The sequence below is a fragment of the Leptosomus discolor genome, chromosome 6 (assembly GCF_034619465.1).
Source record: "Leptosomus discolor isolate bLepDis1 chromosome 6, bLepDis1.hap2, whole genome shotgun sequence".
NCBI classification, from domain to species: domain Eukaryota; kingdom Metazoa; phylum Chordata; class Aves; order Leptosomiformes; family Leptosomidae; genus Leptosomus; species Leptosomus discolor.
Genome location: NC_141396.1, coordinates 23,563,265 through 23,578,628, shown reverse-complemented (window position 1 = coordinate 23,578,628; position 15,364 = coordinate 23,563,265). Strand labels below are relative to the sequence as shown.

Below are 15,364 nucleotides of genomic sequence, written 5' to 3'. Positions count from 1 at the left end.
ATAATCAGGAGTGCAAAGTAACTTGCCGAGCAGCGTTGTGAAGCTAGCAAGAAAACCCAAAAAACACTGAGTAATTTTTTCCATTTGGGGAACTGATTTCACCTATACTCTTTGGTGATTTAAGCTGCTCCTCCATTTGGAGACTTGTGTAAGTATTGATCCAGTGATAAGTGGGTCATTTGCCCTGATAAAACGCTCTTTGATATAGGTAAAAGTGATATAATCTATAAGCAGTTCTTAGCTGTTCACTGTAAATGAGAAATCACAGACTTCTCAGTAGTATTTTACACTGAAGTATGCTGTATAATTGTATAACACAAAAGTGTTTTGTGTGTGATTTTTCTTTTTTGACAACAAAAGTAGTTTCTCCACACTTGAGATAACAGAAGAAGAAATTTTAAAAAGTTTATAGGTCTGGAAGATAATGTGTCTTAGAAATGTGCTTGCTGTTGTGGTGTTTGGAAAAGCTCATTTAAACCCCAAAATATTCATTGCTTTGGGGTTTTTTTAAGCATTCACTTTGAGGTTTGCTCTTATAATTATGATCTATTAGATTACTTCTGTCTAATATGGATTTCGTAATGTTTTATATTTTCTTTCCTGCAGGTAAAATAAAGTACTCAGAAAGAGTCTATGATGCTTGTATGGAAGCCTTTGATTGTCTCCCTCTTGCTGCTCTCTTAAATCAACAGTTTCTTTGTGTTCATGGTGGACTTTCACCAGAAATTAATACACTAGATGACATTAGGAGAGTGAGTATTTTGTGTATTTGAAAATAAGTGGAAATAGAAATATTTATGTTACACTATACAGAGGCATGTTTGTGAAATTGTCATTATATTGTTTTCTGTTCTTGTCTCTTTTGGAGGTGTAAATCAGGAACTGAAATGTAAGCTAAGCAGTATCATAATTAAAAACTCTTGGATTATCTAGTGCATTTTCCATTAGTAGATCTCATTGGGACAGCTGGGACTGTTACAAAACACACACGAACAAAACCCCTCGAAACTCCACATAGTTTCCTGAGACAGGTAGTACCTGTAAAGAGCTTCATATCCAATCGAAGTGATGCTTTGTATTTCTTTCTAGGTAAGAGCTAGCGTTCTCATGGCTTTCAGGACAAAACTCATAGAAGTTAATTGTAGTCTTAAAATTGTTTGGTATGTCAAACGTCGTATTTCAGTTATTCTTATATTTCTTTGAAAACGGTTTTGTTTTTTTTACCTCTTCATCAGGTGGATTTTGGTTTTGAAAGAATGTGCAATTGCAGTATTTAATAGAAATTCAGATTCAGATTGCTATTTAAAATGCCAAATTTGGTAGGCATTTGCGTAACAGCTATGGAGTGCTTCACACTGTGGTAAATGTGCTCAGTATATTGATAAGAATGAAAAAAGTTTTTAAAAATATACAATGGAAACACTAAATAGTGGTGTGCAATTTAAAGGGAAGGAGACTGATGACGAGGTGTCTGTTCTAATAATTTGGTTTCAACTTGTATGGACTGCTGATATCAGGTGAAGATTGTATCAGATGGGAATTTTCAAACTCAGTTGTTTTCCTTTTTACATACAGCTTTTTGACTTATTTTAGTTAACTTAGCTGACATCTTGAGTGCTGTATTAGGAAATCAAAACCATTTCTGTTATGATTAGTAACAGTTCAAGTGTAGTTGATTTCAACTTAAAATATAAATAGGTGGTTCGAAGAAAGCTTTGCGATTATAGGTAAGGATGGAAGAAAAAAGTTGTTTATCCACATGTGGAGAAAGGTATGTGGGGACCTATTAAAAAAAGATCTAGATATCAGAGAGAAGGAAAAGCTATGTTCCTAATTTGGTTTTATAGTATAAAAATATTGATGGCCCATTTTGTCTTTTGTCTTCATTTATTGTGTTTCTCATTTTCTTAGCATTTTCTCCTTTACTTGTGCTCCATTTTTCTTTTTTACTTCTCCCTCTCCTCAGATTTATAAGCTGCTGTCCAGTTGTATCTCATTTCTGAATTCACCACATTTTTTTTTGTACTGACTGGACTATTTCAGAGGCTGGAATGTCAGCTTATTTCACTTACAGATTTTACACTGCCAAGCAGAATGATGTGAGAAGAGAAGAAAATGGTAGAAATAGAGAGGAAGCATATTTGCAAGCTCAGTGGTGTAAGTGGGAAAATGTACTGAGGCACGTTGCTTTTTTGGAGCAAATACTGACGTGTACAGAAATCTATATGCATTGTGCAGAGAAAGAGAAGTAAGAAAGCAAAGTGAGTAAATGGTGCCATTCTGACGAGGCCTTAACACTTCTCACGTTACAGATGAAAAGAAACATGGTCAAAGCTTGTTGGAAAATAGTGTAAAGGAAGCATAGTCTGGAAAAACACTTTGGAAAGCCACTGTCATAATAGGATTGTGATTCATTTTTCTTTTATTCTCAGTCTTGCAGCTAATCAGGTTTCAAAGTGTCAAGTAAATTTAATTAAAAGGTAATTCTGTCATCTTGGCCTGTACTTTCATATGTGTTTCTGTAATGCTCAAGGCTACATTAGGATGAAATAAGTTTATAAACTTGTGTGTTTATATACGTGTGTGTATGTATGAAAATCTGCATTGTGTATTGCTTCTGATGGAAGCCACGTTTATAAATGTAAGGCAGTGTTATTAGAACTGTTCTTTGCACCTTTTTTGTTTGGGTTTTTTTCGGGAATCATCTGGTAGCTTGGAAAAGGCACTATTCATGGGTTGGCAGCAACTTCAATAGCTGCATTAGATCTTGGCATCCACTGATACTGTAAATCTATTTAAATTAAATGGGTGATGTGAAATGTTCTTCTATATCTAGGAAAATATACTTGTGGTACAAGTGTGGTATGTGAAATGACTTCTGTAAACAGTGGAGACAATTGTATAATATTACAAGCCTTCTTGTTTATTATCAGATGTTCTTATTAAGGAGGGGTTTTCTCTGCAAATGTGTAGGCATAATCATCTAGCATAAGAAGGGAAATCACAGCTCTATAAACAGTGTAGGAATCACTTAAGAAAAAAAGAAAAATCCTGTGCAGATGCAATTTCTTCTGGCTGAAGACTGTTGTCAGTATTTTTGATGTTCAGGAAGGTGATTACATAAATTATTATTTTTATTGGCATAAACTTATTGCCAGTAGATGACAGCTATCATAGCAGCTATGACAGTAAAGCCTAACCAGACAGATTGCTGCAAGTGCTTCTTATTTCTGGGAAAATGGAAGTTTGTGAAACTTGCAGTAGTCTGATTTTTATTCTCCATTCGTTTACACAAATGTTCTGATTGTGTTGGTAAGAGTGTCTTTTTCAGACACATGTGCACCAACTTAGAGATGCTATTTAGTTGATTTCATTTACACTGGCAAGACTTCTACTGAAACAAAATGCCAGGAATTGTGATTTTAGGCCTAGTGATTGATAAGGAGGGAGGTGTCCAGATAAGATTATGGTGAGTTTTAATTTAAAGAAGAGAAATGAAATTTTCTTCCTCATTTACAACAGACAGTCATTCTTTCATTTAGTTCTTGGTGATAAGGCTTGATCAGCCAAGTGACTTGAAATATATGGGAGCACTACTGGAAATCTGTCTTTGTAATACCTTGCATCCTTTGTGGTCTACTGAAATTTCCTTTACTTCAGTAATGTATAAGATGACTGCCACTCTTCAGTGGACTTCACATTGTTTTTAAGGCTTTACTATGCGATAGTTCTCAGGAAAATTAGGACAGATTAATTAAAACTGATGTCTGTATCTTCAAGTATGTGAAACTTCTGTGAAGGTCTTTCACCTCAAAAGTAAAATAGTTTTAATTTGCTGTACCCTGATCTACCTCCAGGGTTTTGCAGCTCCTGAATTTGAACATCCATGTGGGGGTGTGATGCACTTCAGTTTAGTAGCCCTGACTGCATAATCCTAGGAATTAGTTTGAATTTAAATATCTTACGGTATGTGTTAAAAAATACATTACCTGTTTCTGTTTTAGCACCAGTTGCAGTGATTCTTATTTTTGAATAAAATTGTCTTTCTCAGTTACCTTAATCGTAGGGACAAACTGCACCCTCATCAGGTTTGCTGATGATACAAAACTGGGAGGAGCAGCTGATCCACCAGAAGGCTGTGCTGCCATTCAGTGAGACCTGGACAGGCTGGAGAGCTGGGCAGAGAGGAACCTAATGAAGTTCAGCAAGGGCAAGTGTAGGGTCCTGCACCTTGGGAGGAATAACCCCATGCACCAGTACAGATTGGGGGTTGACCTGCTGGAGAGCAGTTCTTTGGAGAAGGACCTGGGAGTCCTGGTGGACAGCAAGTTAACCATTAGCCAGTGATGTGCCCTTGTGGCCAAGAAGGCCAATGGCATCCTGGGGTGCATTGAGGAGAGTGTGGCCAGCAGGTCGAGGGAAGTTATCCTCCCCCTCTACTCTGCCCTGGTGAGGCCACATCTGTGGTACTGTGTCCAGTTCTGGGCTCCCCAGTTCGAGAGACAAGGAGCTACTGAAGAGAGTCCAGCAGAGGGCTATGAAGATGATCAGGGAACTGAAGCATCTCTCTTACAAGGGAAGGATGAGAGAGCTGGGGCTCTTTAGCCTGGAGAAGAGAAAACTGAGAGGGGACCTTGTCAACACTTAGAAATATCTAAAGGGCAGGTGTCAAGAGGATGGGGCCAGAGTCTTTTCCGTGGTGCCCAGTGACAGGACAAGGGGCAACGGGCACAAGCTGGAGCACAGGAAGTTCTGCCTCAACATGAGGAAAAACTTCTTTACATTAAGGATGGCAGAGCACTGGAACAGGCTGCCCAGGGAGGCTGTGGAGTCTCCTTCCCTGGAGATACTGAAAACCCACCTGGACATGTTCCTGTGTGACCTGCTCTAGGTGAATGTGCTTTAGCAGAGGGGTTGGACTAGATGATCTCCAGAGGTCCTTCCAAGCCCTACCACGCTGTGATTCTGTGATATTTAGAAACATGTTAAGCTAGTTTGTATTGAGATTCCGTTTTGCCATAATCGCGACATATTCAGAAATATTTAATCGGTAACAAGTGTTTTGAATTGACTTGCATCCTTTGTTAACTTTCTTGCTGTTCCAATGTAGAGAAACCCTTAAATTGATTATTCTGATTTTAAATTTAGAACCTCGGTTGAGTAGTTTGCAGTGACATTTCCTTATATTTTGAGATGTCTTGAGAACCATGCCAGTTGGTAGACTGTCTAGTGAAGGAGACACTAATTTGGGGGGGGGTGTGTGTAAGTATATTTATTTTTTACAAACTGACCTCCTTGCTTCAAGAAATGGGTACATCATTGTTCCAGTGCTATGAGAAAGTAGTTTGGGAGAGAGGTGCATTGCTTGCAGCAACCAAAACTTTTTATTTATAATGTCTCTGTCCATTTGGCCAAAGTCATAAGGAAAATCCTTGAAGAATAGCTCAAGAAAATTTTTTAGATACGCTTTCTAGACTTTCAGCCTTCTGTATTGCAGGAAACATCAATCGGCAAACAGTTGAATCTTCCTTATGCGAATGCTTCTGTTAGCTTCTGGACCCAAATTTCTTGCTGGAGGTTTAGAAACTTGATGGTTTAATCTACAGAAATTCAGGTACTTGCAGAAGTTGATGGACTGACTTCTTCAATCTGGAAGAAATATTCCATACCAGGTTTATCATCCAGTGTGGGAAATGTTAAACCACTGGATTTTTAATAATAAATCCCAACAACAACTTCAGTTAATACCTGCCTTGCCATTGTCTGGCAGGAATTTGTAAAGATCTGGACCTCTCCACTTATGTTACAGGTGGCAGCCTCGGGAGCTCTGATTTTCCAGGGCATGAGAGAGCTTGGCACTACTGCTGGTTCCATATTTGAATGGATTCCTATGGACCGTTAGACTCAAATTCACCAGGTGTTCACCAAACCTCCCTTCGAACCTGTCATGAAGAGTTAAGTGTTCTCTAGTACCATCAAAGTCATCTTCTTTGGTATGGGAGGTAAAGTGAGATAAATGCACTGTCCATCAAAGAACTGTTCCTACATTTCTTGGATAAAATCATCTTGTGAACAAACTCCAGCTACATAAAGATCAAATAAACTTTACATTGAATCTGGGCTATCTTAATTTCATTTCTGGGACATCAGAGATTGATTGACTGTTACTTACTTAAGCAGGGTTATTTTCCTTTTACGTTAACAAATGCGCTGTCCTTACCTCTGCCCCTTTTCACTGTGATTACTAGGGAAGTTGCAGGCTGCTAAAGCAGGTGTTTCCAAGTAGAAATCTGTAAAGAAGCAGCTAGAGAAAAGAAAACGAAGACATCTCCCAAAATGCTTATGGCCCATTACACCAGGGCTATAGCTGAGAAATAAAGCCTGTATGAAAGAAGTCTAAAACAGCAAAGCTAGTCAGGTCTTCATTGCATTGTTAAATAATCCATTATGGAGACGGGTGTTTCAGGGTTTTTTTTGTTTGGGATTTTTTTTAATGATATATTTAGTCTCTTCTAGTCAGTGCTAATTATTCGTGCTTTTCTTTTATAATTCCTGTTTTCTTAACTGTTTCTCTTTGCTAATTCCTGATAGTGTCTCCAGATTGGTAGATATGGCATGTGCATGAAAAGGACCATTTTGTTCCTTGTCTGTAACTTGGCCTTGTATACACATATCCATCAGTCTGGAATTTATCTCCCTTCTTTTTACAACTAATAAATCTTATTGCTTTTAACAGGTTTGGTTCTTTTGGCATGCCTCTGCCTTATTTCATGAGGAGGAGAGGAAAAAAATATACAGAAACTACTTCTCTTTGATATGGTTGGGATTTGTTCTAAAAATGCTTGGTATTGATGGATATGTAGCTTAACAAATGTGTAACACTTACTGATTTAATATTCAAAGAGTCTTTGTGCTGTTGCCTTTTCTCAAACAGTTAGATAGATTCAAAGAGCCTCCAGCATTTGGACCAATGTGTGACTTACTGTGGTCAGATCCTTCAGAAGATTTTGGAAATGAAAATTCACAAGAGCATTTCAGTCACAATACGGTCAGAGGATGCTCATACTTTTATAGGTGAGAGTATGCTATGATCTATTTGATGTTTTAATGCTGACTCCTGCATATTTTGAGAGGATTTCTCTTAGTTGTTTCAACTCATAGTTATTTTTATTTCACAGCTATCCAGCAGTTTGTGAATTTTTGCAGAATAATAATTTGTTGTCAATCATTAGAGCACATGAAGCACAAGATGCAGGGTAAGTACTTTGTGTCATTCAAGAAATTATTCACAATGTAAAATAAAAATTAATTGCTTATTACTGTAAGATGTACAATAATCTGTTTGGTTTTGCAGTTACAGAATGTACAGGAAAAGTCAAACTACAGGGTTCCCGTCATTAATAACAATTTTTTCAGCACCTAACTACCTGGATGTCTACAATAATAAAGGTAAGAACTTGTTATTAGTAACTGTATGTAATAATAAAATAAAAATGTCTTACTAGATAAGTCATCTAATATCAATGATTTTTTGCCAGGTAAGGAATTAAAGGACCAAAAAAAATCCATTAATAAAAGCTGTATTATGAAGAAGAGCATGTGACATAAATGACAATCTCCTATAACAGTACCTTGAAGCACAAGTGTGCGCAAATGTTTCCTTTGTAAAAGTTGTTGCTGCTTAGTACTTATGAATGTATCACCTGGTGTTTGCCAGTCAGGCAACGCTTTCCTGTGCTGTGATTTTCACTCCTGGTTGTCTTTAATTTGTGAACTAAGTAAGGAAGGGAGGAAGCATTATCAGCAGCCTATGCCTAAGGTAGATTGTGTTGTGTATCATGGCATGTGAGCATCTCATTATGATGGTAGAGGGCCATAATGGCCATGTATAGGAAATCAAGAAAGAGCAAGTACTGGTCTAAATACTGATCGCCATTGGAAATGTTATTAGGGATGTGTAAAATAAAAGGAATTAATTTTTGTCCATCGTCTGCTTAAGATAAAATTGCACAGCAGAAGCATACTTAATAGTGCAGAGAAAGATTTACAAGTCAGAATTAGAGAAGAGCTTAGCTGTGAATTAATATTATTCATAGTGAGAACAAAGTTTAACAACAGAAATAATTAAAAATAAAGCCTGACGAAATTCAAGTATGACATTAAAGTATGGCATTTCAAGTATGTGATGAGTGAATAATCCCCAAATGTTCAGATAGTGTTCCTTTGAAACCAAGACTTCTTTTCTATGAAATACATTGCATTTTCTCCGACCCACCTCCAAAGAACCGGCCCCCCCTGTCCCGTACCACTTATGTGAGGAAAAGTATAGAGCTGCATAGAGGAAAAGATGAGCTGTTGTATTTGCACTGATCGTAAAGAAAAGGAGAAATAAAAATAGCTTCAAATGGCTTATTACATTTTTTCATCATCTCTGTGATGAAGTGTTCTAAGAACACTTTTTCACATCAGCTATTCCCAGTGTGATGCGAATCTAAGTATGGAAAAATGCAATCAACGCTTATTTAGCTTTAGAATGCTTCTGTTTTTCTGGTTTTGTTTCTCTGTTCTTCCCCTCCTCCCTGATCTTCTGGATTTCTATGGTTTTACTCCAGGCTTACAATGTGAGAAAATACACATATGAAGAATAAAACCTGAATCTGGATATATTGGATATGCTGCTGTTCTGAGTTAGGATTTTGTTGAAGTTGCTGAAATTACACCTTTTCAGGGCCTTTTAAAATCTTTGTTCATTACAGACCTATAATAGGTTAGTGCAGAACTACATTGACATATAACAGTACCATAACCTGCAATAAAAATCCAAAGTTCTCTGTTAGAAATCTGTCCTGTAAATAATGTGAAAGAAAGGGAATGGAGTAGCTCTGGGGTTATTTTGTCTATAGTGTAGAATAGAGCTAAAACAAGCCTGTGACTTTACATTTGTGGTACTTGCGAGTTTTAAACGTTCTTTTTAAAATGTCTGAATTTTATTTTAGCTGCTGTATTAAAATATGAAAACAATGTGATGAATATTCGTCAGTTCAATTGTTCTCCTCATCCTTACTGGCTACCAAATTTTATGGATGTTTTCACGTGGTCTTTGCCATTTGTTGGAGAAAAAGGTAGGCAAAAGTTACACATCAGTGAATAACTTTCCCATTTCTCCCAGATTGATGCTGGGAAGCTTTTTATTAAAAAAAAAAAAAAAAAAAGTAGTTAAATTTTTAAACTTTTAATAAAAATACTTACCAATGAGAGACTAATTGCATCATTTTTGTGCAAATGGGTATCTGCATTTGTCTTTATCAGGTAGAAGATTTGGTGAAGTTGTTAAACTGATTTGGAGGGAGTTTAAGGCATGTGAAAATGCCCTTTCTGAGAAAGGATAGACTGAAATACGAATTGTTCTATGGGTTTTGGTTGTTTTCTTCACCCATTTCAGTCAAGATAGTTAAAACTGCATCTAATAAAGCAGAGGTGTTAACAGAAGTTATAATTTCCATTGAGGGTGTATACCTGCATTGTTAAGAAGTATCTTTGAACTGCATTTGAAGTCAATATGAAAATTGTTCATATTCTACAAAATGCTAGGTTATCTATGTCGTTAATCTTGTATAGTTACAGGTATAAACTATGTTGAGATGTTCATGTAAAATTGTGACTTTTCTATATAGTTAGAGCAGATTGACCTTCATTAAAGATAACTTTTTCAGTTATCATTTTTCTTCTAAAAAAGATAATTTAGCACAGCTTCCCCCCCTCCTTTCCCCTCTAGAGTTGATAACTCTGAATCTAGGTCACTGAGGCTCCAAGTAGTCTTCAGTTAAAAAGCAATGAGGTTAGAGGCTATTTGGGTCTGTTTAAAATCCTTCCATGACAGAAACTGCTCTTTTTATAATAGAGATCTGGAAAGCTCTTTAAATTTCTTGAAAAAGTATCCTTGAGATGATATATTTACAGTCATATAAACCTAGGGTTCTAGATTTGTTTATATTGTCTTTAGTGAGAAGTTAAATGCAAATATTGTGGATGCTTTTTCGTGTGGTTAACCCACTCCACGTTTTTTTTTTTTTTTAATTTTTAAATGGTGGGGCCTGACATTTGAAAGGAGTTTTTTGTTTTAATCTCTTACCTGAAAATAATATCAAACCTTTGCTGTTGAAAATGTTGTTTATTTTGCTCTTGTTATTATGCTGGTAATAAGACACCCGAGTACTATTGAATAAGTTGCTCATTGACCCACTGTATGCTTAAGACTGCTGGAATCATGGCATATATAAATATATGCTTTCACTTTTGATGAAACATACAGTGTCAGTATTTTCTGGTCTGCATTGAACAGATCAAAATCAGAGTTATTTTTTTTTCGTTAAAGCAGAGAGTAACTCTCTCTCAAGAACGGAGAAGAATACCAAATAACACAGGGATTGTATGAATTAGTAATGAATAAATGTACACAGCAATTTACAGGATGTTTAATCATCTGACTGAACTTCTGGAATAGGTTTCTGAACACTCTGGGGGGAGGAGAAGTTTGACTGTTTTAAGAAAGAGTCTGATATACATAGGAAAGATTGAGTGGCAGAATAGGAAGATTCCTGAAGAAAGAAAATATAAGCTTTTTGAGACATTTTGTGTGTCCACTATGTTGATGTTTTAAAGGGGAGTTTGAAAAGACATGTAGTTTGCACCATATTTATGTCGTAGTATTTTTCTGCTTCAGTGCTTTTGCTACATGCTTGCAGGTGCCAAGAATGGAATAGCGTTCTCGTTTTGAGCCTAAATTTGAGCAAAGTTAAGTAAATTTTGCATAAAATACTTCAAATACTTATTCTAACGTAACAAAAGTGGAGAAATCTTACTTAAAAGAACTCCTTGTAAGATAGGAGAGAAAGCTCTGCTGTATTGTTTGACTGTTATAATTTTTTTACCTGATTATTTTTCTGAGTTTTTTAAATTCCATGACAGCACACATCAAGACACACGCGTATTTTTGAAACTACATTACTGAGCAATGGCTATGATGTGGGAAGTTCATTCACTGTAGTTGCTGGTGACTAGTTATATCTTGTGTGCATGGAAATATTTAAAATTCTACAGGGAATTAATTAAGATATATTTTTTTCTATACAGTAACAGAAATGTTGGTGAACGTTTTGAGCATTTGTTCCGATGATGAACTGATGACAGAGGGAGAAGATCAATTTGACGGTAGGGGTTACTTTAAGATACATAAAGCTTTTTAATGGTAATAACTTATAAAACAGTAGTTAACTTAGACTAGTGCAATATTACCTGGAATTTGAAGAAAATTACCCTCAAATTTTTCGTTATAATGACACTTTGTGGGGAGCAGAGAAGGAAATTGTGGTTTTGTGTTTGTGATCAAGAAGCAATAATGGTATCCTTTGCAAATATTCATACCTGATTTCTATTTAAAATAAAATTTTTGTGGAAAATTCTCAGAACTTCTTGGCGCTTGATATTTGAAGCATACTAAACTTTGCTAATATTTAGAATAAATTTCTTATCTTAAATTTCTTAATGATTGCTCTTCACTAAAGAGTGGTAGGTGAAAGTCATATTTCTTATGGCAGAGTACTGTACATAAAGTATGAAATACGAGTTTAACTCTTGGTGTTTGAATTTAAAGCGTGAAAGTTGGAGAACTTGTATATGTACATTGTATGATACGTATTTATGTAATGAATTATAACATCTTTATATCTTTTAAACTATGATACAGTAGATAGTTAAGGAGATGTTTGTAGCATGATGATTAAGAAGCAACATTAAGATGAAGACCTAGCATATCGCACTTTGTTCTGGTTTTTTACATAGTGCTTAATGTCGCACGTAAATGTTTTTCAGACTTGCTTTGTTTTATCCAATAACAGACCTGATTTGGTGGATTATTAGATGATGAGGGTGGAAGGAGGAAGGTTTCAGCAGCCTTTGGGGGACACTGAAGGATCATTTATAAAGATATTAGAGACATGACCCGTTCTTAATGTTCGATAACTACTGTGTTCAAATTCGGTAGCAGAATAGTGTTGTGCTAAGCCACTATGTGTTTTATATTGGAGTCCATTGGTTATGAGCCACTTGAACTTTGCTGCCATTTAGATTGTTGTCAGAAATGTGAAAAATTAGAAATAGTCTCAAATGTGATCCTGCAAACAGTTAACATATGTTTTTCTTTCAAGTAATCCTACTAAATTGAGCATAAATCAATTACATCATGCATTTACAGGTAGGGTTAGATGGTATTCCGAGACATTAGGATTTACGTTGTCCAGCATTAAGTGCACTCATCAGTTGATTGCGTATGCCCTGTCTTTAGTACAGTAGTTGTAGTTTCCTAATTTGAATTATTTTATTCTTCTGTCTCCTTTAACAATTTCTTTGTTTGATGCATCTCTTAATGCCTCCTAGGTACTGTCTACGCTTTATCTTTCTATGTGAATGGATTTTTTTTTTTTTTAACTGTTGACTTTCAAGCTTTCACTTGTTTATCGTCAAATTTTAAAATATACTCAACAATTCCATTTCTTGTTTGATGAATGCATTTTAAGTGTTGCAATTTTCCATTTTATTTTTTCACATTTCTTCTCCATTCCTTCTTTATTACCACTGCCAAGTTAAAGATCTTTATTTTATTTGTCTCACTCACCTTTTTCTCCATCGTTCACTTCCTTTTTTTCTGGACTCTCCATCTGAAGAGCGACTCATATATGGCAATAAAAAAGGTACAGACCAGACAGAGTAGGAATGTTTTGAAATATGACTTCATAGAACCTGGTAGTATAAGTATTAATGCAGAAAATAATCTTTCTCTTGAGGCACATACATAGCATTTTATTATTATTACTAGCCCTTTTAGTGGGATGTTTATAAAGGCTTGTGTATTTTGTTATCGGAAGTCATATTCCAAGACATCTGTCTTTCTGTGCATGAATCTTTTTCCTCCTTTCTTCCATTCTTTTTTTTTTTTGTAGAATTTCATTCTTTTACCTGTTTCTAAAATTTTATCTTTGGTCCTGCATGTGTAGGGAGCGTTCAGTTGTCTGTCTTGCTCTTTAATACTTTTATTGTGAACTTTTTTTAAGGTTGTGCATGAAATGTGTTTATACAGTGTTACAAAACCTGGTTTGTATAGTACTTTTAGTTTCCTTCAACTGAGATGTCGAAAAGGTACTTTTTGATTGTATGTGCAATTTTGAAGATGGCTGCATACAAAATGTAAAAAGAAGCCTACTAACTTAGTCTATCACCTGTCTTTTGGAAATCCCAGGGTAGATAATTCTGTGCGGAAAAATTCTGACAATTACTTACCCAATAATGAATTTACTCTCTGTACGAATTTGTCATTTCCAGAGAATATTTTTAACACTTGGGAATACCTTAGATTATAGAGATGTTTCCAAAGGTTATGTGAATTCTTTGGAGCATAATAGTATGAGCGTTTCACAATTTGTTTCTTGTGCAGGAACTGGGAACAGGAGAGTTCTTTGTCATATCTCGTCTAATTTAGGGTGTAATCAAGAGGTTTTTCTGTAAGCAGGTGCAACCTTACTGTCTTCTCTGAACTAACCAGAATTCAGTGGCCACATTAGAGCAGTGCTGCAGCCTGGAGTAATGGTTCTGGCCTTTAGGCTCAGCTGTGTTGCTTCTGGAGGGCTGGGGCAATGAAAGATCATGTTAAAAAAACCCCAAAACTAAACAACCCCCCCAAAAAAACCCAAAACCTCAACCAAACACCAAAACTACCCAAACCCAGCCTTTCTCCTCTTAAGGCACAGGGACCTTCCAGAGCTAGATACGGGAACTAGTGCTGCCTGAAATCTTTTCAGCCTGCATGTTACAGCCCTGCATCAGTGTAGCCCTCAAAAAGGTGTAGGTAGGAGGAAAATTGAGGGGCTTGTAGGGACAGATTGATGGTCCCTCATTTAGCCCTAGCCTTTTCAAAAGCTCTGAAAGAGTCCCCTTCTCATTCCAGATCCTCAAGCTGTTATTTAATAGTGTTCAAAGACAGAAAGTAAAAATTTCTAGAACTTTTAAAAATTAAAATTAAAATTTAAAATACATTATTTTCAGCAAAAATTGAGTATTTCCGCCTATCCTATTCAAAGTTTTTCCTGAGGTTTGTTTTTTTGTTGTTTCGGGTTTTTTTTAGTTTGGTGTCTGCATTTCATTAATGTTGTTCCTTTGTCTAAAAAGCTTTACTCAGTAATTCCTGGCTTTTTCATTTTGTTTAAATGGATTGACAGATATTTGTCATACCCTGAGATTCTTTATTCTCTTCATACAAAGGTTGTCTCCTGCTCTTTTTTTTGTTTGTCACTACTATTTTCCTTCTTGTGTGATGTTGTTGTTGTTGTTTGCTCTTACTTGCCTTATCTTTTGTATTTTACTCATTTTGGTGTTCAGGTTGGGAAGTCTACCCACTCTTGTGCAACAGAAGGCCTTCTGTTCTTGCAGCTGTGGTCTGAGAAGGGTGATTCTGTTGTGCTTGGAGTGTATGTACTCTCAATGTGGAAGCTAAATACTAGTGAGCAGGGATGAAAAAAGGCTTCTTCCACAGCTGCCTTTTTTGAATGCAAGTAGACAAATTTGTGGATATGCAGTTTTCTTCTGCCCACTTCTGTGATCCTCTCTTCCACATTCTTGCAAATTAGTTTGGCAGCTTTTTAATGAGTACGTTTCTCCCAGAGTTGAAGAACAGTGATTTATGGAAGATCTGGAATACCTAACAGAGCTGTCTTGAGTTTGTTCACTTGGTCCCCTGTGGTTGAATTCAAAGTATGACTGAGTTACTCTTATCTTGATGTGATTAATACCTTCCTTCCCCAATGGCTGAGGAGAAGTTTTGATATCTCCTCGTCTGCCTTTACTGTCTTAGTGGAATTGAGGAGTCAGCAAAAGGAAAGGAGGATTAGGGGAAGGATAACATTTGCTTTATATGTTGAAACAAAACAGCCACACCTAATGTTGGAGAAAGGAGATTCTGTATTTGTAATGTCAAGGCAGGCAAAGGTGGCTCTCCTTCCCAATCACAAGCCTCCTTTCAGAGTTTTGCCTTCACTTTTATCTGTCACAATTGGTGTCTCTCTGCTCTGTGGAATATGCAGTGTTTACTCCAGATCTTTGGTGGTAGTTATTTCTGCGAATGATGCAAACCTAAGATGATACAGAACATAGACAGTTGGTAAGGGAGGTAACACTGCAATTTTTTGGCATTTTATTTTGTGGGGGTTTTTTTTTGGGGGTGTGTTTTGAGGAGCTGACATAAAAACAAGCAAACAAACTACTCGGACAGCTGTGTAAGAATTAGCAACAAATTTTATTTTTTGTGGCTTTAATA

At 36.2% G+C, this 15,364-nt stretch overlaps 1 protein-coding gene across 8 annotated transcripts in view; it reads left to right on the top strand.

Annotated features, from left to right (window-relative positions):
- The window catches only part of PPP3CB (protein phosphatase 3 catalytic subunit beta), a 51,530-nt gene that overhangs the window by 17,287 nt on the left and 18,879 nt on the right, over positions 1-15,364 (top strand). For all 8 annotated transcript variants that reach the window (XR_015183525.1, XR_015183524.1, XM_086466418.1 and 5 more), the window contains 6 exons: positions 607-752; positions 6,935-7,074; positions 7,179-7,256; positions 7,355-7,449; positions 8,997-9,122; positions 11,134-11,211. Coding sequence is in view for 6 of the 8 variants with exons in the window: in XM_086466418.1 (XP_086322544.1) it covers positions 607-752; positions 6,935-7,074; positions 7,179-7,256; positions 7,355-7,449; positions 8,997-9,122; positions 11,134-11,211 (663 nt within the window). In the remaining 2 variants the exon portion in view is untranslated. The remainder of the gene's footprint in view (positions 1-606; positions 753-6,934; positions 7,075-7,178; positions 7,257-7,354; positions 7,450-8,996; positions 9,123-11,133; positions 11,212-15,364) is intronic.